The 25,183-nt window shown below is 37.2% G+C and overlaps 1 protein-coding gene across 3 annotated transcripts in view; it reads left to right on the plus strand.

Annotated features, from left to right (window-relative positions):
• Positions 1-25,183, plus strand: part of CPNE8 (copine 8) — a 112,126-nt gene that overhangs the window by 44,222 nt on the left and 42,721 nt on the right. For all 3 annotated transcript variants that reach the window (XM_075024887.1, XM_075024889.1, XM_075024890.1), the window contains 4 exons: positions 9,535-9,598; positions 13,944-14,047; positions 15,868-15,972; positions 22,289-22,330. In XM_075024887.1, coding sequence (XP_074880988.1) covers positions 9,535-9,598; positions 13,944-14,047; positions 15,868-15,972; positions 22,289-22,330 — 315 coding nt within the window. The remainder of the gene's footprint in view (positions 1-9,534; positions 9,599-13,943; positions 14,048-15,867; positions 15,973-22,288; positions 22,331-25,183) is intronic.

Consider the following 25,183-nt stretch of genomic DNA (forward strand, 5'->3'; position numbering starts at 1 on the left):
AGGGTCTCGCCAAAGCTGCTCTATCACTCCCCTTCCTCAGCAGGGCAGGGGAGAGAAAAACTATAATGAAAAGCTTGTGAGTTGAGATAAGAACAAGGAGAGATCATTCACCAATTGCTGTCATGGGCAAAACAGACTCGACCTGGGGAAAGTAACAATTTATTGCCAATCAAATCAGAGTAGGATGATGAGAAATAAAACAAAATCCTAAAACACCTTCCCCCCACCCCTCCCTTCTTCCTGGGCTCAACTTTACTCCTGAGTTCTCTACCTCCTTCCCTCTAGCGGCACAGGGGGACAGGGGATGGGGGTTGTGGTCAGTTCCATCACACATTGTCTCAGCCGCTCCTTCCTCCTCAGGGGGAGGACTCCTCACTCTTCCCCTGCTCCAGCACGGGGTCCCTCTCACAGGAGACAGTCCTCCTCGAACTTCTCCAACATGAATTCTTCGCATGGGCTGTAGTTCTTCACGAACTGCTCCAGTGTGGGTCCTTTTCCACGGGCTCCAGTCCTTCAAGGAACAGACTGCTCCAACATGGGTCGCCCATGGGGTCACAAGTCCTGCCAGCAAACCTGCTCCAATGTGGGCTTCCCACAATGTCACAGCCTTCTTTGGGCATCCACCTGCTCTGGCCTGGGGATATGTGCTCCACCGTGGACCTCCCTGTTCTGCAGGGGGACAGCCTGCCTCACCAGGGTCTTCCCCACGGGCTGCAGGGGAATCTCTGCTCCGGCGCCTGGAGCATCTCCTCCCCTCCTTCTGCACTGACCTGGGGGTCTGTGGGGCTGTTTCTCTCGCATATTCTCACTCCTCTCTCTGGCTGCAGTTTCTGTTCTGCAGCAGCTTTTTCCTCTTCTTAAATACATTATCCCAGAGGTGCTACCGCTGTTACTGGCAGGCTCAGCCTTGGCCAGCAGCAGGTCTGTCTTGGAGCCGGCTGGCATTGGCTCTCTTGGACATGGTGGAAGCTTCTAGCAGCTTCTCGCAGAAGCCACCCTTGGAGCCCGTTCCCCACTACCAAAACCTTGACATGCAAACCCAGTACAGTGCTGTGATCATTACTGTGGCAACATCCTTTAACAATATGATTCATATTCTCTTTAATATTCGGAATTGAGGTCAGTAATAAATGCATTTTTGCTGAATTTTGAGGGTTTCCAAATATAGTTCAGTCACCTGATCACCATATTTACAGATTGCTTCTTTATGACAAGTCCCTAGTAATCCTCCCTGCCCTCCCTGCAACCTCTCCTGCCCTCCTTACCCTCCCTCCCCAAGGACTACACCAGTCCTTTTTACACTATTTCTTTTTAAATGAGGGGTTTAATTGTCCTATACATAAACAGTTCTATTAATATCACTACATGTTCCTTATTACTTCCCTTCTCTGTATTGGTGGGACTGTGCACACTGGGAACTACTTCATTTTAAGGGTAAATAAATTCTTCAACTCTGCAGGTGAGGAAAGTTTCAGTATCTGCAGCATACTTAGGAAAACTCTTACAAATACACTATTTAAACTTGAAAACATACCTATGCACACAGTAACATAATATATGTTAGAAGTAATACTACTTCACTGTATAACTTTGTTAAATAACTTGAAAAACTACACAGAAAATGGTACTTTAAAACTGCATCAATTTCTGTTGTCATCAAGGTTTGTAGATGAACCTTAACTTTTAAGATGTCCTTCAATTTCAGTAGCTAATCACAAATTGTCTGCAATAAAATAAATATTGTATAAAATTTAACACTAAAAAAACCACCGCCACCCCCCAAAAAACTAAAATTGGCTGCATCACTATTGGGAGTGTTAAATTACTGTTTAATAAGATTTTGGCTGCTGAGAAACAGCAGGAAACTGTTAATTGTAATCTACCTCCTGCAAAAAAAATCCTGCACAAACAAACAATGAAGAATCAGCTGATCAGATTATCAGATTTCTAATACAACCATACAAAGTGGTTAACTTCAGCAAGTACTGTTGTTATTGGACAATTGTGTTTTGTGATTCTCCTCTTAATCCTGTTCTGGATATTAAACTTAAAAACTTGCCCAGGAAGTAGCTTTGAGGACAAGTATAGTAAGTGGTATAATAGAAGAGGTGTGTTAGGTTACATGATTAAGAAGCTTGTCTGCAAACAAAGGAGAAGAGAGGCACAATGGCAAGTGGAGGAACCCCAATAATACCTTGCCCTGGCTACTTACAGACCCATCCCAGGAGAGCCATCAGCCCATTGAAGTCCCTTCTCCACACCTACAAGGGAGCACAGAGGTACAAGGCAGGTGGAGGAACACCAGTAACCCAATTAGAGAAACAGCCCCTGCCCAGCTCCTACCAGGGCTGTCCCAGGAGGGCCTCAGTACCATGGGCTGGGGACACACGGTCTCTACTTGTTCTGGACATATTTTTAGTTCTTGATGATGAGCAGGTTGGTTGCATAGTTTGACCATGTACTTGAGCACACAAACACTTTCCTGTCAATCGGGACGAGAGGTTGGCCCTATTTTGTTTACTTCTACTAAAACAGAAGTTCACTAACTTTTCACTGTCTAGGCCTAATGTATGGTAACTGCCACAGTAAATTGCACTGTTGCAACTCCGTTGACTGTTTTGGCTGTTAGTTGACTCTACTGGAAGCTTGTGGTGACTTCGTCAGAGAAAGGTGCTGACTTTGAAGACACCCATATTTAGACAAATCTTGCTGACTTCTTGAAGGTCTTTATAGTTCTGTCTGTCTTCAGAGTGGTAAATTATTCAGCACAGTACACATTTTTTTTCTGAGAAAATTCCTGAAATTTATTTTAAACATGTAGATTAAAAATCATCCATTTAGCAGTTTGTTATCACTTAGTTAAGTGAAGTCTGAAGTGACTACCAGATGAAGTTTAAAGTTTGAAATTAGCTATGAGAAAGGACAAGACATCAGTGAAGATTCTATTGAAAAAAGACCTTAAAATTATCTCACAGTTGTGTGGGCCAGTGTGATGGATTTTCTCTTGGGTAAAAAAGCGTTGTTCAGGTCTTGCTTCTGATACTGCTCTGTTGTATGGCAGTTACTAAATAGACCCAAATCAGTTGTCCCCCTGAAAGATTTTGAAATATACCTTCCTTTTTGTATATGTAGCGTGGGTAGATATTTGTTAATGTTAATGAGAAAGTGTTTGTGACTTTTTATCAGCTTTTTCCCATGTTCAGGTTTTATTTTGTCATTGGTGCTTTTGACAGTGCTGTGGCTAGACAACTGTACCTGGTTGATTGTTCACTCTGGACTCTCTGAAGTCTGGATACCTTGGTGTCTAGCAGACATTTATTGTCCTATTTTATTCATTAAACCATTGCATTGCATTCTAGGATTGTTTGCATATAGATGCGTGTTTAGTGTCTCTTAATATTCAAATAAAAATAATTCAATTGACAACATTGCATGTCTTCTGTTCCTAAGGATATTTACTGCTTTGAATTTACTGTTTTCTTTACCAAGTTATGTGAAGTCCACGTTTGCATTACTTGAATGTTCTTTGTAATCCTTCACTTGAGATCAGAGAGCTTTTTCTCTTCACAGTATTTCTGAAGTTCATTAGCATTTTGCCTTTTCTGTTCTCTGCCAATGGATGTGCAAGAAGAGAATGCCCAGTGCTGTTTTAGTCCCAATCAGCTACCCTACCAAAGTAGCACTTTTTGTACTTAACCAGCTCAAGAAGCTTGAATTCCATTCTCTGATTGGCATTGAAGTAAGCTCTGACATTCTTTCAAAATGAAAATTACAAAGATTGGAAGCTTAAACTTCAGATCTATCTACTTTGGACATTTACAAGAGCCTCATGAGATTCAGGACTCCATGGCTGCCATGAGCTGGCCAACTCCAAGTCAGATTGTATATCACCAGGGAAAGTTCCCATAGAAAGTACTATTAAAGGATACTCTTGTCCTTCATCAAAATGAAGGTAAGCATCTCAAGCCTAGATGGTCACCATTGCAGTGGTCTGTCAGGCAGGCTGAAACATACCTTGCTACTGATCTTAATGGTGAGTGCAAAAGTGGAGATGTACATGCATGTTTTTCTTCTTCACCTTCATGACAGGCATGACTTGCAGTTTCATTGGTCTTAAAAGCACCAGCGTCTTATGCCTCTGAGGCATGAGCAGAATAGTATTTGGTCTTGGTGGGTATGAGGATGTCTCCTGGACCTCCCCCTCTGTTTCTGACACCATTAAGGGCTTTGAATTCAGTGCAGTCTGTTGCAGAAGACTCTTGCTCCCAGTATGGTAGTGCGCTAGCCTGTTATCTCTGTGATGATGACCGTCTTTATTCAAGAACATACTTCACTGTTGCACTTTATTTTACAGACTGGCCAGTTACAGAGGTGAACATTTGCTCTGGATAATTTCTCTTGGAAAACAAATCTAGTCGTACAAAGCAGGTGAAATGGAGAATCTGACATTTTAACAGTAACGTTTACTCTCTTTACCTATTGGGTTACTAGATGCATTAAATGCCTTCTCAAGACAAGCTCCATGTGTAAGATTTACTCAGACTGGCCTTGCATGTCCCAGTTGTATTAGCATGAAAGGATGAGGTGCAGCTATATCTACTTTCAGAAATGACACTGTTTTTTTTTTCTTTCAAGAGAGCATAAGCTTCCCAGACATTATTCAGAATTAGATATTTGCATGTTCTGTCTTCCTAGAGAGAAGATGCTTGCCCCATTTATAACTCTGAGCAATGCTTCTTTCAGGATCTACTAAGTGCATTCCTGTAGGGATTCCCTTTAATGAGGAGGCAGAGCCATTGCAAAGCCTAATGAGCATTCTATGCTAGTTATTCACATCTGAGTGCCATTGCCTGCTAATGAGGCTGTACTGGAGCCAGCTGGCCTATTTTTGGAAGTTCTTTCTCCTGTCATCTTGCTGTGAACATAATTGATAGAAAAACATCTGAACTCTGGAATTGGTACTTCCTATATGTTTGTCCTATCCTCTTATCTGTGGTTGTGACTGCCAGAGGGCTAGGTTCTGTAAATTCAGGGATAAGACTGTAAATTTTTGAATGATCTGAAAAATGTTCCATCCTCTCTCACTGCACTTTCAGCTTGCAAAATTGGAGGCTCTGTTTAACCTCTCAGGTTTGAATTCCCAGATAGATTGCCATCTTTCTCCGACTTTTTCACCAGTGCTGGAAAGGTCCTCCTTTCAGTTCTTGTTAAAGCCCCAGTTGTCTTCAGAGTCTCCTTTCAAACTTTTCAAGGTGCTGCAGATGTGGTGTCTCAGTTGTGGAATCATTTGTTCTAAGGAGACAATAATTACTCTTCAGGACTGTGTCTTGTCTAGAGACATGCAGGTATTGTTGAGGGCCTTTCATTTGATGATAGTTTTCTGTTCAGTTCCTCTAACAGTCAAATTATTTGCTCCCTCAAATACTGTCCAATTATAGCTCCCTCAAATACTGTGCAAAAAGAGGTGATAACTGTAGAAAACCTACAGGTTCTGGGCTCTCAAACCAGTAGGACCCACTGAAGTGTAGATTTGCCTCACATTCAGTTTGCACCCTATTCACACTTAGACTGGCACATTTTCTATATCTGAGTGTCAGACAACTAGCACTGAGTGTTGGAGGTGGCGGTCATTATGCAATATAGATTGCCTCATTATTACCCCACAAACCGTTATCTGTAACCCTTTCCAGAGGAACCTAGCCTGAGAAATTGGTTGCCTGAATATGAAGTCTGTATTGTTGTTTCAGTGCTATAGAACCAATTCCAGGGCAGCTCAATGCCAGCTATTCCTTAAAGCTAAAGAAGATGGGCAGTGGCACTGCATTCTGCATTTAAACAGGTGGAACTCTTACATGCTCATCTTCAAGGTAATATTAGTCAGTATTTCCCTGGCAATTGGAAGGACTGGTCTAATGCTGAATCTCCGGGTTATGTATTTTCATACAGTGATAAGACCAGCTTGAAATTATTTTGTTATTTTCTCACAAGGCATTATTGCTAGTTGAAGGTCTTTCTATTTCGCTGATCTGCGACCACTGAAGTTTTTGCAAGGGTGCTGACTTTACATTTAAGGATTTTTTTCTTAATGAATGGTTTGTAAGGGAATTCTCTTGAACAAACTCTTTAGTGTCTGCAAATTGTCCAGTACTTTTTTTCATGCTTGTAGTCTCAAGATAAGCATACAAAGTTTCTACTTAATAGCATCACAAACTGTAGAGGTCACTTGGTAGAGTTTTTAGTTCCTGAATAATGAGAACTTTTTGTTCTGTAGAGAAATTGTGTGATAATCTCAATTAAGCATTTCACCTCTTCACCAGCCATCATGGTAATAATTATCCTTCTTTTATAAGGCATGTGTCCTTGAGAACCGTGGTGATATGTCAAGCCAAACCTTACCCCAACTGCTTTCAGCTGTAACTATACTGTGTGTACTTTTCACATCTACTCAACAATCAAGAATTCCTTTTTTTTCTGACATACACACCCACATATCTTCAGGGGATTGCCTCTCCAGTTTCCCCTGTCCTACAGAGTGATAATTCCAGACACATGTATCTCTTGGGGTTGGGGATCCCTTGGCCTTCACGTTCATAAGATAAAATGAAGCATGTCTTCGCATAAATGTCTTCATGTGCAAATCTCAGTTTGAGACAGGCAGACATTGACTGCCATGGGTGGCACAAGGTTCTCTACCAAATGGCAACTGTTTGGTGACCAGTTTGTCAGAAATGGGGCTTGCTTATCAACAGTTTACTTCAGGCCTCCAGCTCTTCTGGAGATGATTAGAGTTGTATTTTTCACAATCTACCATATGACACAATATTCTTTTGGAAGTGGCATAAATCTATTTGACTTTTCATACCAAAGGAAATGTTTGATGCTGTTTCTTCAAAGTACTGTCACTGCCCAAACTACATCTCAAATAAGTCCCTAATGGCACAGTTAACTGGGCTCAAATACTTCAGTAGGAAGAATTTTGGTTCAGGTAATGGTAATTCTGATACCAGTGCTTTCTATTTGAGGTGGAATAACCTGCAGAATTGTGGTGCTGGGAACTTCTGGGTTTTTTGTTACATTTCTGAAATTTCTATTTCTTCCTTTCCTGTCAAAGCTGGGGTCGTAGTCATTTGTTCCTTGAAACATTTTACCATGTAAGGTCAATATCACCCTGATAAGTAAGTCATTTCTACTACTGCTGTTACTACCAAATTTCAAGAGTTTTTCAAGCTTGTCCTGGTTTTGGCTGGGATACAGTTAATTTTCTTTCTAGTAACTGGTATAGTGTTATGTCTTGGATTCAGTATGAGAAGAATGTTGATAACACACTGATCTTTATAGTTGTTGCTAAGTAGTGTTTCTACTAACTCCAGGATTTTTCAGCTTCTCATGCCCAGCCAGCAAGAAGGCTGGAGGGGCACAAGGAGTTGGGAGGGGACACAGCCAGGACAGCTGACCCAAACTGGCCAAAGGGGTATTCCACACTATATGACATCATGCCCAGTATATAAACTGGGGGGAGTTGGTCTGGGGGATGTATCACTGCTCAGGAACTAACTGGGCATCAGTTGGCAAGTGGCGAGCAATTGCATTGTGCATCACTTGTTTTGTCTGTTCCAATTCTTTTATTTTTATTGTAATTTTATTATTGTTATTATCATCATTATTAGATTCTTCCTTTCTGTTCTATTAAACTCTTATCTCAACCCACGAGTTTTACCTTTTTCCTTCCCATTCTCTCCCTATCCCACTGGGTGGGGGAGAGTGAGTGAGTGGCTGCGTGGTGCTTAGTTGCTGGCTGGTGTTAAACCATGACAAGCTTCAAGAACTTTTCAAAAGAAAAAATGCAGCTTTTTCATCTTCTGAAAATCTGAGATTTCAATTTCAACATCCTGTTACTACAGAGGCTAAAATGGGTAATATTTGGTCTTGAGCTGTTGAAGTGTGACAGATTTAAAACCATATGATTTGAAGACGCTGATAAAACTGTGAATTGTACTGTGTAACATTTGGAATGACCAGACTCTTTTTTTCTGTTATTTGAAGAAAATTATCCCATTTGATCTTAAAGTATTGTACTTTATAAGTCATACCACATTAAATGGAAGAGGGCCGTAAGTTTTCTATGTATTTAAATCGTCATTTAAAATTTCACAACAAAAACTTGAATATTTTCCCAATCCACTGTTTTCCTTATGAAATTCAGAGTTAGCATGTAGCACTGAGGAGATCCAGGAGAGCAGTCATGTATCTCTCTGATTACTGGCAAATGACTGCAGTGGTATAGGAGCAGCTTTCCCTGATGTATTCCTTATAAACTTAAACATCAACTTCTAAACAAGAGTTTCAGTGAGCTTGCATAAATTTGCATAAGTATTTGTTCCTCTATTCATAATTTCTAAACTTTTATCTGCTTCTAAGAACTATTTTCCCACCAGTTCTTTATTATACCACAGTCTTGCTAAACTTATTTAAAGCTGTTGACCCCTGTAAAAGATTTCAAAACAATTAAGGAAACTAATAAGCAAAATATGAACAACAGTAACGTTTACGTTAATGTTTTGTCATAACAGAAGAACTGGAGTGCCCTCTAGTTCTCTTAGAAAAACCTAAAAAATACAATCAATTTGAAAATATGATTTTACCTTAATGTCTTCTTGGAAAGTAATTTTATTCAAATAATTATTTTCAAGACAGGCATAAAGAAATAAAGAGCTAGAAATAAAATGAGCATAAGCAATAGCATTAGTTTTGAAAAAAGATCTAGAAGTAATTGCCAAGGTGTGTGCTAATGGACACACCACTAGACATTAGGATATTGCAGAACTTCTCATTTATAGTATAGCATCATGCAAAAAAGTTGCATCTCAATATTTGTACTTCCGTCCCTCCCATCCCACCCCCCACAAAAGGCTGCTGGCACTGAATATTACAAGATTATGTGTGGCTTTTCTGTTCCTGTATTGCTCTTTATGCTAAGGATCTGTTTTGTGTTTTCTGGTGTTGCAGCAGCATGTTTTTAATTGCTGTCTGGGTGAATTACACTTTATTTTGCAACTACTATATCTGATATAGTGGTGAGATTATTATGTGTCTTCATAAACATTTCAGAATGTTGTAAAATAAGGCTGGTGTGTAGTTTTAAATATATTTTGGGTATTTTGTTTAAGGAATATTTGCAAAAGGATGCTTTTCACAAATCAGTAAGTTGTAGAGTCATTTCTAAATACAATATCAATGGGAGGCTGGAAAATGGAGTTCTGATATTGTTGTTTCATCCCATTTAAACTTTTTATGCTATTTCCTTTAAAATTGAAACTGATTTGTTTCTTACTAGTTAGAATAAATATGCAACTCATTTACCAATTCACTTAGGATAAGCCAGCTTTTTTACACAGGACAAGTGACAGAAAAGGGAAACTATAGCATGCCATCAATTTTGTGGCTTGAAAGCTTACTTTGTGCTTATCTGCGTCAGTTTTAACTTTCATAAATTATATCAAGGAACTGCGTTGATGTAGTTGTATTTTCTTGCAGTGGAATTCCGGGGAAGAAATGTGGAACAGTCATAGTAACAGCAGAGGAACTAGGCTGTTGCCGAGTAAGTGTGTGTTCATTGCTTTTTGAAAAATAAAATTAAAATGATTTGTGATTTACACTGCACCAGATTGTGAAAGTTATAATGTATAAATTTGCATTTTGATATATGTAAGAAGTTAAGATACTTTTTTCCTATCAGTTACTCTTAGTTTTAGATAGAAGTAGAAAGAAGCAGAAAACAATATGAAGCATAAAGTTTTGGATTATTAGATGAGTTTTAAATCTAGTCTTTTTTTCCCTACGTAATTAATCACATTTTAATCTCTTAGTGTCCAATTTTTAACAAAGATCCATTTGTTACATCCATGGAATTATAATTCCATTATGGAATATTGACATTGCATGAACATCAAAGTAAAATTTTAACCTTGTAATTAAAAGGTTTTATGCTAATAGCAAGTCATATTATTTAAAAAATGTGAAACTAATGTTTATGGGGAAAAAAACCTAGTAAGGTATTTCAAAGAATCACCATAAAAGAAGAGTTTAAACAGTTTTCTTTAAAGAAAGTGAAGACTTCCATGGCCTATTAATGGCAGATGCCTACGGGAAACAGAAACTAGAAGGAAGAATACGGAAGAATTACAGATGTGCGGTGATAAACACTAGTTGGAATCTGAGGAAGGAGGCAGTTTGTCAAAGCATGGTATATATTGGATGGGGCTGTAGAGTGTATCTTTGAAGAGTTTGCAATGACAAGATAGCAAATCTTAAATGAAGAAAGCAATAGTATCAGACATTTTATGAGAATGTTCAGGGGATCTGGAGAGTACCAGATTAGATATATAAACCTACAAAAATACCTTGAGGCTTGAAGAGATTTGTTTCTGGGGCTTAGTTTTTGTAATTTGATGGTATTGAGGGGGTAATGCTTTGCCTTTTGTATAACTTCTAACTTTTATAATACATCATAAGTGGTTAATTTTTTTCTATTTGTGCAGTAGTCATGTTTCTCTTTTTATTAATATATCCAATAGGTAATCTGTTTAGGCCTTATTTTCTTATGTTCATTAGATATTTGAAGTAAAAACCTTAATTTTGTGCTGTATTTCCAGCTTAGTCAAGTTTGTATTATTCCTCTGCAGAAGTGGTATAGTGGTATATTTGAATAGCACATCGGCTCAAATCTTACCTACCTTTTCCAGGCAACCTGCCAGTCCTGCACAGTTATGTTAATAGGGTGCACAAACTCAGTCTCATTTAACTGCCATCTAGCAGTAGGAAATTCCTGTGTTACTAGTATGAATGAGTAAGTATGGTCATAGGAAATGCCTGTCTTTCCCCTCTGTTTTATATTGGCTCAAACTTTTGTACGTAGTACATGATCAAAATGTTCAGCTTTTATCAGATGACAAAATATGTGCATCATTTAATTGCTTTCCTGTAGAAATTGTACTTCTACATTTAAGTTAAGCTCTTGCCATTCTTAAGAGATCTTTGCCATCACTCCAAGCATTTATTGGTAACCTTAAGAGACTAAAGGCAATTTTTCCTGGTATTCTGGGTTTATCCTCCAAGACCAGCATTTGTATCCCAGTTGTAATAAACTATTTAAAAGTCATAAATATGTCATTAAATCCATAATCAGAACAGGGTTTTTTTTTCTTTCCCTTTTAATGAAGACAAATACTAGGTGCCTTCCAAGGCCTTCATGTTCTTCCAGATTCACCCCACTCAAATTTTACATACGTGATGACTGGTTCAAAATCACTGAAGCGAGCTGGCAAATAATTTGGGACTCAGTCTCTCTCTCTCTCTTACTCTCTCTTTTGCATTCTCTGTCATGCTCCTTCATGTGCACACTCTCTCACACAATCTCTTGCACTGTCTCACCAGCTGTCACATACTTTTTCTGGGATATTTTCCTACCTAAGTTTATTCAGTATTTGGATTAATTCTTATCTGATCTTCTGAGATTTTTTGCCAAACTTTTATAGTTCATATTCAGTACAGCAAAGATTTTTAGAATCACTGAATTGCTGAGGTTGGAAGAGACCTTGTGAGATTGTCTAATCTGACCCTCCTGGCTCTTCTTAGAGCAGGTTACTCGCTGGCTCTGTGCAGTCAGGTTTTGAGTATGCCCAAGCAGACACCACAGTCTCTCTGTTTCAGTGTTCTGCCACACTCACAGTAAAAAGGTTTTTTCTTGTATTTAAATGGAATTGCCTGTATTTCAATTTGTACCTGTTACCACCTGTTCTTCCACTGGATACCACTAACCAGAGTCTGTTTACTCCCTCCCATCAGGTATTTATACAAATTGATAAGACCCCCCTGAGCCTTCTCTTCTCCAGGCTAAATAATTCCAGCTCTCTCAGCCTCTTCTCATATGAGAGATGGTCCAATCCCTTAATCATTTCAGTGACCTTTTTGCTGGAATCACTCCAGCCTGTCCACGTCTTTCTTGTACTGGGGAGCCCAGAACTGAACAAAGTACTCCAGGGTGGCCTCACCAGTGCCAAGTCACTTCTTTCAACTTTCTGTCAGCACTCTTCCTAATGCAGCCCAGGATCTTTGCTGCCAAGGGCACATTGGTGAGCTTGGTGTCCACCAAGACCCCCTAGTCCTTTTCTGCAAAGCTGCTTTCCAGCTGTTTGGCCTGCAGCCTGTACTGGTGCATGGGGTTATTCCCCTCCAAGTGCAGTACTTGAAATTTCCCTCTGTTGAACTCTGTAAAGTTCATGTTGGTTTGTTTTTCCAGCCTGTACAGGTGCATTGGAATGGCAGCACAACTATCTGGTGTATAAGCTGCGACTTCTAGTATTGTATCATTTGCAAGCTTGCTGAGGGTCTACTCTGTCCCATCATCCATGTCATGAATGAAGATGTTCAATATTACTGGCCCCATTTTTGACATCTGGGATGCAGCACTAGTGACTGGTCTCCAGCTGGACTTTGTGCTACTGATCATGACACTTTGAAGCCCAGCAGTTCAGCCAGTTTTCAGTCTACCTCACTGTGCAGTTATCTAGTCTGTAATTCATTGGTTTTTGAACAAGGGTACTATGGGAGACAGTGTCTAAGGCCGTGCTAAGGTCAAGAATAAACAACATCCTCTAGTCTCACCTCACCCACTGAGACACTCCTTTCATGAGGGAAGGCTTCAGGTTGATCAGCCATGAATTTCCGCTTTGTAAATCCATGCTGATGACTCTCAGCCACCTTGTCTTCCATGTGTTTGGAAATGTTTTCCAGGATTGTTTGCTCTATCATCTTGTCAGGGATTGAGGAAAGACTGGCCTGGATCCTCTCCCTTGTCCTTTCTCAAAGACAGGAGTGACATTTTCTTTCTCCCAGTCCTCAGGTACTTTCCCTGACCATTATGACTTTCCAAAGATAATCAAAAGTGGCCTTACAGTGACATTGGCCAACTCCATCAGCACTCACAGGCGCATCCTATCAGGTCCCACAGACTTCTGTATGTCTAGTCTGTTTAAATGTTCCCTTACCTGGTCCTTCCCTACCAAGGGCAAGTCATCCCTGTTTCAGACTTTCTCAGGTCTGGATCTCGGGTGGCCAAGACTCTTGAAGGCAAATCTTACCAGCAAAGACCAAGGCATAGAAAGCTCTGAGAAACACGGACTTTTCCATGTCCGTTGTCACCTAGTCCCTGCCCCACTCAATGGTGAGCCTGCATTTTCCCTAGTCTTCCTCTTGCTGCTGTTACACCTGTAGACCTGTTTATGGAACACAGTCTTCCAGCAGGCCCTGCCCCAGTTAGCTGGTGAGTCTGCAGTTTTATCTTTGCATTTATAATCCTTCTTGCATTCTTGACTCTGCCCAAAGAGGTGACCATGTGTGACTATCAGTTTGCCTGAACACAGCAAAGAATCTTTTCTCCTTATTCGTCATCAGAATGGGTGTATTTGGTATCTTCCAGGATCATTTTCTGGAAGCTTCTAGACTCTTAATAGCAAGTTGCTAAGCCATTTGCTTTACAGACAGCTGGAGCAGACAACTGCAGGTTTAAGTCACTGAAGGAATGAGGCTTAATCCTGTCTCACTGGAGTTTTTAAAATTAATTCTAATATGCATTGTTTGCCTGTGCATCTACTTCCCTGAGAATGCAACTTTGGATGTCAGAAAATACTGGAAATATCCTGAGGCATTTAGCATAGAAATTTACCCTTCCTCTGCATCCCTTTACAAAGGAATTCTTGGTTCCAGCAGTTCAAATTGCACTGTAAGGACATTACAGGAATGCGAATATGTAGGGGGCATCTAGAAGGCAGATACCCTCATTGATTTTGTTTTCTATTTGTATGGTTATTAGTCAATGATTTTTTTAATTTTAATTTAGTGTAGTAAACTGTATGTATGTAACTTTTCTGTATTACCTATTTCAGGATTCAGTTTTAATGCAATTTTGTGCAAACAAACTAGACAAGAAGGACTTCTTTGGGAAATCTGATCCTTTCCTTGTATTTCATCGAAGCAATGAAGATGGCAGGTAGGTGCCTGTTAAGTATTTCTGCTGCTAAACAGTAGGCAACTTATTTATTTGCAGATGGTAATACAGTTTTCGGTTTTTTATATTTGTCAGATTAAGCTGTATTTCTTTTATAATGCTTGTTGGATTTAAGTATATCATGTTATGCAGTATAAGAATAAAACTATTGTAACAGATAGATCAAATATTGCAACTCAGTTTTAAGAGTTAAATGTGTAATAAATATAGACACTGAAAATTAATTGTAATAAAAATAGTTAAATAGCATTACTTTTGTTGGGGTGTACTATGCCTTTAATTTAAATAGAATTCTCAAAATTGTAGCTGCAGAGTATGCTGATGCTTAGAAATTGTTTTAGATAAAAACTTTTTATACTGCAAATTTGGAAATATCTTTTATCTTTTTAACAGTTCTAGAAATAGAATTTAAAAATATCTTAAATAGAAATTTTTTTTTACAAGTGGCTGTTGCTACATTCATGCTTTAATTTGTTAAAGTGGGTTAATCTCTGCTGTTCTGCTGCTAAGACTTGACATGCTAACTTCTGGTCAACATACTGCTTACATGGGGGTCTATTGGCAAGTTAAGTTTTCTTGGAAACTGATAGTCCTCACCTATAACATTGTATCAAACGAAAGGCTAGAAATGTATGATATTACTTGTTTCAGTAGCTTACCTGGAACAGTTGTTAACATAAACCTGTGTATGGGTATATGTGTGTCTGTTCCCTGCTCTTTTCCTCTTGGAGGCAGATTATAGGAACAGCTTCCTAAATAAACACTGAAATATCTTAAATTGCAAACCTGGAGAAGTTATGGCTCCTTTGTGAGTGGTATTAAGGTCATTAGTGAAATTTCTCTGGGCATTACTGGGAGTACTGGTATATGCAGTTTCTCTTGGCCTTGAGTGCTATGCTTCCCCACTTCCTTCCAAGAGGTGAGTGTTGAGCCACTGATTCTTTATTGGTCTGCTGAATCCAACAGGAGGTTGGGCCACTACTTCTGCACCCATGGGCAGAAGGATGGCCCCTTTTCTGTCTCAGCTTCAGGCATGCCTTCTGAATCATAGCCAGGATAAAAACACAGGCCTTCAGAATGTAAGGAAGATATTCCCTCAAAGGACAACTTTAGTTATATCTGTATGTAGAATTTCAGTAGTGATTTCACCAGTGACCTTGCGTCCTGATTTCTTTTGAACAGTTCAGTCCCCAAGATGAAGATTCAAAATAAATATTTTAATTTTGCATCATTTAGAGAAAGCAGAATGCATTAAAACAATTCATTGTATTTCACCTGAGAGAAGGTGATTGTGGGATCTCACAGAGGCTTATATGTTTTACTTGAGACAGCCCTGGTTAAAAAATCATAGACATAAAAAGGGGAACAAAAATCAGAAAGCCACAACTCCCTTGGCTTATTTTCTTCATCGCTTCGCTAAGCAAGAGTCAGATCCTTACCAGACTGCTTTATTTCTGGATCTGTGACTGACTGCTGGCAGTACAAGACCTGTTTAAACAAGTGGGATGGAGATTGCTCTTGTCTGAAATAACTCACTGAATGGTAGTAATTCTTGTCGAAGTTTTGGGTAAAAACATTTTAGGTTTAAAGTTGTTTAGCACCCTAGTCTGCAATCTCTCTCAAACAGGTCTGTTCTCTTCAGTCCTCCCTTCTCTCTGATTTCACTGCATTTCTTTTTTTCTTACATTAAATTTTATATGGACATTGTATGAGTGAATAGGGATTACAGCTCTTTTGATTCCGTGTTTGATGACACAAAAGAAAAAATAAATAAATACAAAATATATCTTTTTTTATTACAGTTTTACAATCTGCCACAAAACAGAAGTCATAAAAAATACATTAAATCCAGTGTGGCAGGCGTTCAAGATTTCTGTCAGAGCACTGTGTAATGGAGACTATGACCGGTAAGCTATAGGTTAAGCTTTCTTAGCATATACAGGTTTTTTCCCCCCTAACTCATATGTTCTTTTATATGTAAGTTTTTCCTGTGCAGTTCAGTTCCTGATGTTATTTAGGTTATTTGATCAGCATTTTGAAAGGATAATATGTGTTCAAAACCATTCATCACATTGAAGAATTTAGAAAAATAAAGCCAATATGCTAAGTCTGTAGGAAATGTTAGTGGTGATTTCTGGAAAAAAATTCTTTGCTCTCTATGGTGTGATTAAGAAACAGTTAGAAAGAAAAGACTGATTTGAAGAATGGCCGCTGTTACTAGTGTGCACAAGTTTTAATAATGTTTCAGTGAAAAACAGTGATGATCAGTCTTCCTTGGGTGACATTGTAATGTCAGAGGATACTGATAAATGAAAGCCTTTAAAATATATGCGTAAGTAGATGAGAAATGCAGGAGGTAATCATCATCATCATCATCTTCAGATTTGAAGTTTTCAGTGATCCCATGCAAAAGGATCCATCTTTGAAAAACATGGTAATAATACCATATTTTTAACCATATTTTACCAATAATAACAAGCAGATTAGTTAAATTGAGGAACGATGGATGCTTTTAGACTCCTTAAAAAATGGACATGTTAGCTTCTAATAACATCAACAAGAAAAATGTATAATTCCCTGTTGATGACTTATTGTTCTGTTGTCACCATTCATATTTTTTAAATACATTTAGATCTTGGTGTTTTTATTAAGTACCCAGTTAAATGTCTGGTAGTTTATCTCTGCTCCCTGAAATCTGGAGTACTGGAATTACTTTGGTAAGGCTGAGAAAGTATACATTTATCGATTAGTCATAATACTTTTAGCAGTGTATAGTGTACTATTTAGTTTAAAATCATGAAGGAAATATATGAAGACTAGGATAACAATAAGCATAATACGTAAGCTGAATGTAGTAGATAGGTGGGTAGATGTGCTAAGGTTCAATTCAGCTTTACATAGACTGAAAAAAACAAGAGATGCAAAATGTACTTGTCTGGGTATTTCAAAGGCAAAAGGTCAAAAATCTGGTTTGAATGCCCTGTAACCCCTAAACATTTGTTTTATTTTATTAAGTTGAGATTGATATGATCATATCTTATTATCTTACATAAGTTAAGGTATTTTATCTTATTGATTAAAATAAAAAGATGTTTAGTATTGCATCCTTTTAACCATGAACTAAAGTTTCAATCAGCAGAAGCCAAATCCTTTGTTGAAACATATTGCTGCTTGTAGGGAAATTCAGTAACACTTTGCTCAAATTGATAATTTTCCTATGAGTGTGTCTTTGAAACAATCTTTAATTTGGAATTTAAGTAGTTACTTTTCTACCTCAGTTTTTATTTTCAGCTTCCATTTACGTATCTTTTATGTTACTGTAGTACATGATTTTGCCATGCCATAACTCTATTGTATTACTTTATCAAGCTAATTATTCAGTGAAGTGTGTACACTACAATTATTATAGTTACCATGAAAGCCTAGTCTTCTGAGGAAGCATACCTTGAACTTGTAATTTACTAGCTAATGCCAGGGGATAAATAAACCAACTCTTGAATCAACTGACTGAATCTCAGTAGTCAATATGAAGAAGCAGGAGAGTAAGAAGTGCTTATCACTAAGCTAAGCAGAATGCTTTCACAGTAATAAACTTAAAGCTCTGTCTTTATAATCTGTGTATTAAAAAGTCAAAAGCTAATTGACTTGTGATTTATATTTTTTTTCCTAAGAAAGTGGTATTTTTTAAATATTTTTTTCGGGAAAAGGCCATTTTTAGTGTTTCCTACTGGATCTTAGCTGCTTTATTTTTCTGTGATACTCTTCCAGTACTTGATGTCATGTTCCTTCAGACTGAAGGAAAAAGGGTTGTCCTACATTGCTAACACTCTCCTTGTGAAGTACTTGATGCATGTTGGTTAATCTTTCAATTAAATGCAATAAAAATGCAGCAATTTCATAATAAGTACATTCTAATAAAATAGAATTTTTAACTTGTATATGGGTTCATGTGCATAATGCGTACACAAAATAGTGCTCATGAAGCTAGTCTCTGGACGCTGCACTATTTATCATATTAAAGAAAAAAGGTTTTCATAATAATTTAAAAAAGATACTGTGGTAGAGGCGTATTGAAATAACTCCAGCATTCCACAAGAGAATTAAAAAGTATAATAGCATGCCTCAAATTACTGCATAACTACTGTTTTCTCATGTTGATTCTACTTTGAATGCTTTCAACATAATGTGCTCAGTGAATGCCTTATGAGTAAAAGGCTCCATGGAACTTCATAATCCTGCCTACAACAATCATGTTTCAAATTAAGAAATACTCATTAGCTGTCAGATTAATTCAAATTAGTATCTGCTGATAGTCCAGAAAAAGCATCCAAAGTTTGGGTTTTTTTTATTTGAAAATGTTTCTTTCTAAAGGTAATGATTAGCTTCCTAAGCTCAGCATGGTAATACATAAAAACACAAACCTCAGAAGTCTCTTTCAGATAATGATAGTTTCACAAATCAAATTTTGGTGCTCTGGGTTCTGTGATAGATGTGAAAGGTGGGAATAATGTCATTAGTAAGAATATATCACAGTAAACATTCATTCTAGTTTTGCAGAGAGTAAATCTTCAGTTAGTGTATGCTGAGTAAGCTCTATCCACTTCTTCATTGTGAAAAGGCCAGGATTTACTTAATTTTTCTCACACTATATAATCGTACAGTATATTTGCAGCCATGACAGGGATGGGATTTCAGTACTACAGTAGTAATTAGTAGCTCTAATATTTTTGTTCTCTTCTTTCTTTCTCTTAATATGAGCTCTCAAGTAGCATGTACACACAGTTATTTTCTGCATAAAAGCTTTAAGACAGAGATATCCTAAACCCCAACATTCTCTAACCTTGATTTTTTTAAATGAAAGATTTTTTTAAATTACAATAGAGAACCCGTCCTCTAAACTGTGTCCTTTAAGATAAAGTAGCAGTGTAGAGAGGGTAAAATATCAGTATGTGAAGATTTGAGTGGCCTTTTAATATCTTGCATGTCATGCATAATAGGTAAAACTCAAGATCTGTGATCAATCCTTTTAATATGAAATAAATTTCAGGAGAGAGGAGCTTTATTCAAGGAAGAATTGCTCTTATTGAAGTTACATGTCTGAAGATCCTTCTCAAGAATTTATCTTGATAATCTTAAGAATTTATCTTAATAATTCAGGTTTTCTCACTGAGATGATTAGGCTATTTGAACACAGATTTGTAAGACAATGCAAAACTCAAGTCCCACTAAACCTTATGTAAATCTTAACTTAAATCACTGGTGTGTCCTGTCTATCTTAATAATAACAGGTGTTGAAACCTGGAAGTAAAATAATGGTTCTCTATGGAAAAAAACTCTTGTGATACTGCCTTTTTTACTAAATTAAATATGGTTTCTTTTCAAAGGTCAAATACTTGGTGGGATAAAGTAGGTTTGGAGCTGTTCTTGACATCATTCCACAGAACAAATTTCACTTTAATCAGTTTTCATTCTAAGGTAACTTAACCCCAAACTGAAATTCCACAAGAGGAATAAAATGTAACAAATGGTGTGGTCAGAGCCCTTAAATTTGAGTTGAAAAGAGAAACAGCTAGACAAAACAACTCCTTCTTTGCCTGTTTCGAAATATCATAAAAAATGTGAAAAACATCTAGACATGAATTTGTTGCTGTACGTAAGACCAGCTGTTGATCAACCTTATCCCCTTCCTAGTCCCCTCCTCGTAAAGAAAATTATTCAACATGTATTCAACCGTATCTCAAAGGGAGACTGGGGAGCAGCTTCTGTGGGAGCAAATTACAAAGTAATTGCTTGGGTTCCTGTCCCCCCCTATTAATACCACAGACCTAATGACTTCACTTCATGTGAAACTGTTCTGAAGAATGAAAGTAAGCAAGTTGCTGCTTAAAATACATGGAGTCTGGAGGTATTATTTTTCTATCTCATGTTCAGTTCATTTTAGGCCAGACAGGATTCATTATTACTGATTGTTGAATTTACTTATATATACACTCTTTCTGTAGTAAAGGAAGATAAATAAAACTATATACTATCTCCATCCTGATATATGTTTCCTGTTTCATTAATGATGGTGATGATAATATGCTCTGTAGTATTTGCATTTTAAGAAATCCACTCTTCAAGTAAGTAAAATAAGATTGATCCTTTACATGGGAAATTTTTGTTTTCTACATCTTGTCTGTTTCCCAGTCATCCCTGAAGCAAGAATACTTAGAGCTGTCCTCAGAGGTTCACTTTATTCTTAAGGAAACAGTTCACCCCCACATTCATCTTCCATTTGCAGCTTTTACATGTGTATAGAGTCACAGAATGGTTTGGGTTGGAAGGGACCTTAAAGATCATCTAGTTCCAACCCCCCCACCATGGGCAGGGACACCTTCCACTAGACCAGGTTGCTCAAAGCCCCATCCAACCTGGCCTTGGACACTGCCAGGGATGGGGCATCCACAGCCTCTCTGGGCAACCTGTGCCAGTGCCTCACCACCCTCACAGCAAAGAACTTCTTCCTTACATCTAATCTAAATCTACCCTCTTACAATTTAAAACCATTACCCCTTGTCCTGTCACTACAGACCCTACTAAAAAGTCTTGTCTCCTTCTTTCTTACAAGCTCCTTTTATATATGTTGAAAGGCCACAATAAGGTCTCCCCAGAACCTTCTCTTCTCCAGGCTGAACAACCCCAAATCTCTGAGCCTTTCTTTGTAAGAGAGGTATAGTCTCATAGATGTGAAGTAATGCATAGGAGGGACATGAGCTTGCTTATTGGATCACACTTTTAGCTGAACTGTGTCAGTATCCTGTCTCAGTATCCTGATTCACACAGTAGCCAGTTGCAGATTCATCAGAGGGATGCTCAAGAAACTGTATGAAACTATTATATTCTTAAGCTTTTTCATGAGGCGCTTCTCTGCAAATTTGCCACCTAGTTATTGTTTTATACTGTGAAAAAATATTTTAGATCCATGTATTATTTTGTGTATATAATAATCTGCTAGTTTGGCTTTCAAATCTGATTTAAATGAAATAAATTCTAATTAGTTCTCCTATTGAAAAAATGTTTGCACTGAGTACTTGTGTGTTGGCAGACTTTAATGTTTTATTACCCAGCTTGCCCACCAGCTCCTGACTCACTAAGAGGAGGGTGAGTGCTCCCACAGTGTCCAGGGCAATCTGACAGTTTGGGAAAAACTGGTACCCAGAGTCTACCTCTCATGTTCCCCCCATACCCCACAATCTGCTTGTCCCATTTCATTCTAGGAAGCCAGACTCATGGTTGTGTTGTATAATCTGATGGTTCTCTAGTGTAGTCTGATGAAAGAACTAAACAACTATCCTGTTGGCTTTATAGGGATTAAAAAAAAATTATGCTGCATTTTTCTGTCCTCTTTGGTCAGTTAGCCAAGCAACCTCCTCCTCTGTTGAGAGCTAGGGGGGAGTTTAAGAACAGAAAAAGTGCAGTCTTTAAAGAACTATGAATTCTTTTATCTCCAGCCACAGACAGGGCTTTCACAAAGGGTGGATCTCACGCAGTTTTCATTTTTCACCACTGCAAAATGTTTAGAAAAGGTTAATACTGTCTACCATATTGATGTTTTATAGTGTTCTGGAGTAGTTATTTTTGTTTAAGAGCCAAAATGTATGGACTAGAATTCCTTTCTGCTTTAAATGTGCTTTACTTTGTATTGTGAACATTGCTTTTAATCTGTACTTTGTTGCTTAATAATTTTCTTTTATAAAGGCCCTCTCAAGCTCTGCACACTTCTCAAATATGGTTATATTACTTTTTTTTCTTTAAGATGTTATTACCCCACAGTAGATATCCCTTTTCCAGATAATAGCATATACAAAAGAAACCTTTACAATAAGTTCCAGTTTGTTAATGTTCTTAAAAACTTTGATAATACTTTAAGGTTTGAAGAATCATTTGTAAAAAACCACAGAAAATTCAGAGCATCAGCAAGTAAAAATATATTTGTTAAACTTCCAATGTGTTTAATTGTTTCCTTAGCTTCTGCTGTATTTTACTATTAATTTATGAAGATATGTTGGGTAACGTGAGTGCCTTTCTATTTTCTGCCCCATGAGAAATGACTGGAAAATTCTGCCTTCTGGATTTGGCACAATTGATGCACCCATACACTATTAAAATACGAGTATTAAAGGCAATCCTGGTACATTTTAATATATGTTTTAATAGGGTTGTGTTTTTTTATTTTTTTAGGACAATTAAAGTAGAAGTGTATGATTGGGATAGAGATGGAAGGTAAGACATTAATTCTATTGTTAAACTCTAGGGTTATCCATGCATATTTATACACGTTTTCAAATGTACAAATATATAGTGGCCAGAACAGGACTAGTGAATTGTATTTATCAGTATTTAGAGGTACAGAAAGTTTTGCTGTGCTACAGTTCTCTTTTGTTTTGCAGTTGTGGTAAATGATGAGGTATTAGCCTATTTCAAAAATGATGTTTGTATATTCATACATGGAACAAGCAAGATTGAATGCTTTGTGATCTGTAAGATCAGTTTTGTAAATGTCATTATGTTGTCAGTTAATGTACATGTATGAAGAGAGGCATAATCCATTTTATAATCTACTTTGTTTTGCTTAAAACACTGCTTCATAAACCATTGCTTTTCAAGTACGATAAAATGCATGAGCCTGCAATTGCTACTTCATGATTGCCTAGGTATTGCAGTGTAGAAACTACCTATTAATTATCATAATTTCAGATTGGGCTTGAGTATTCATTTCCATAACTATCTTCTTCAAAATGTTGTTGTAAACACTAGAGTTGGAAGACCTGGGTTTTAAATAACTCCATTGCTAGAAAGAGGATGGCGGAATATGTGTGGAATTCCCGTTGCTAAATTCAGGAGGGGCAATCTGTTATTATTCAAGCTTGCTGTCTGTACTGAATGTACCTTTTTTATGAAGAAATTAGCCTTTCAAATTGCCTTTATTTTGACAAATAAGATTGAATTATTTTCTATCAGACTGGATTGATACCTCTTGTTCGTTTAGAACTGTTTGAGCTTGTATCTTAATATTTTGGTTAGAAACTGTACTCATAAATTATGGTACTAGAACTTGTATGTAATACAAGAATATATTGATTTCTATTTATCTTTAGGTTGGTCTGTCTTAATTATTTCCTATTAATCTTAACTTACATTTTTAAATATATGGATATGCACTTACATTGGATTTTTAAGAGTATATTATTTATTATAAAGTAATGTCTTTAATATTGCTAATGCAATTTGCTCCTAGTATTATAGCTAATGATGTTGTGCTTCTGTGGCCAAACAGATCTTTTAATCATAACAGGCAAATTTATCCTGTGCTGCCATTCATTTCCTTGCTGACAAGGTTCAAAATCAGTTTCAGCTTTCTCAGCTTATACTTTTGTCTTTTTGGTTCCATCATGAAGCCTGTTGATTTATAAGCATTCTTATCACATGTTTACCCTCTGTAAATACCTGCTAGTGCAAATTCATCCTTTTTGATTAGGCATTCCCTGGAGAGACAAAATAACATATTCTGGCAATTAAAAATACAAGGATTTAAATTAACAAAGCCATATTAGCAAAAAATAACTGCATCACTGTAATGATGAATGTTTGTTAACATCTTCTGTTCCTCACTTAGATTTTCCAAATCCTTAAAAATGTGATATATTTACACTTCTGTGTATAAACAACAATATATTTTAAAAATAATGTAATAATGAAAAATTAAATTATATTGCCAAGTTAATAAAAAATAAAGATTATATTTTATTAAGTTATCAAACCCCATGTGCTGTCCCATTTCGTCCAAAATCTGAAAAGGAGGTATGATCAAAAGAAAAGGAAGAAATCTGACAAATAATATTGTGTAGCTGCAATTCAGAGTGAAATCTTCAACATACTGTGGAATTCAGGCAATCATTAGCCTCTACACTCTCCCAAACAGTTCTAAAGACTATCTGCTTTTGCTCATATCCCACTCTGAATACCTATAAAATTAATATCTAAAAAACAAAAAGTGAAGGATACTATTTACCTGTATTCCTTTTTATTCTAACAGTATGATTTTTTTGCCTTTTGCTTTCTACCTTTTTTGAATTTAGAAGCAGACAGAACACTGATATCTTACATGTTAAATTCCTCAGAAAGATGAGACAGCACTCATGTCATGTAACTTCAGACAATGTAAAAATCAGACAACTAGATTGAACTAATCATTTAAGCTACTTCAGTAGCTTACAGGGGAAAATGGTCTGATTGAATCCATCCTAACTGGAATAAATTGCCAGTTGGTGGTGCCTATGACTTACTAGTGATTGTAGCAAGAGCCAAAGTGCCTAATTTGCCTTTGACATTGCCAAATATATCTGAACTGAATCCCGTTCAAGAATTAGTCTCAATTTTTTGTACAATGCTGCTGTTACTCAGTTTATATTAATTTCCATTTTTGATGGACCCTTTGTTTATAAGCAGTTGTTACACTAGCTGATCACCTGACTATGCTGAACCTGCTCCAGAGATGCGCAGACTGGGCAGGAACAACCTTTGAAAGATCATCAGAGAGCCTGCTAGATAGCAAAGCAAGTTACACTGAATATTGCAGGTTATTCTGCAATCAGTAAAGCAACATTACTCTGCATATACTTGATTTCTGAATGTTGACTTGACTCTGACTTCTTGAGTCTTGACTTAGAGGGGTTTTTTTCCTTTTTCCTCATTCTGTGTTACCTGTGCTTTGAAAAAACAGCTCCAGGGTGCTTTGAGTTGAGTTTCTTACTGTCATGTTCGTGAACTACATTGTTAAGAGTAATTGTATATTCTTAGCTCTCATTTATTTTCAAACATCACTTAAAATTTCTTGACTAAAAGTAATACAGGACCTTTGTAACACCACCATTATCTATTAAATATTTCTTTGTCTCAAACCAGGTTTTGCACAAAAATTGTCAAAATGTGAACCACTTGTTCTAACTGATACCTTTTATTGCTTCTAAGAGTTGTGCCAAACCCCAAAATATTTGATGCTATAAGAAGTCACAAAAGTTGATTTTGTTGCTTTGGTCAAGCCTACTTCTGTGAAACAGACTGACTTTTTTTTGT

Source organism: Buteo buteo, chromosome 4, assembly GCF_964188355.1.
Source record: "Buteo buteo chromosome 4, bButBut1.hap1.1, whole genome shotgun sequence".
In the NCBI taxonomy this organism is placed as follows: Eukaryota; Metazoa; Chordata; class Aves; order Accipitriformes; family Accipitridae; genus Buteo; species Buteo buteo.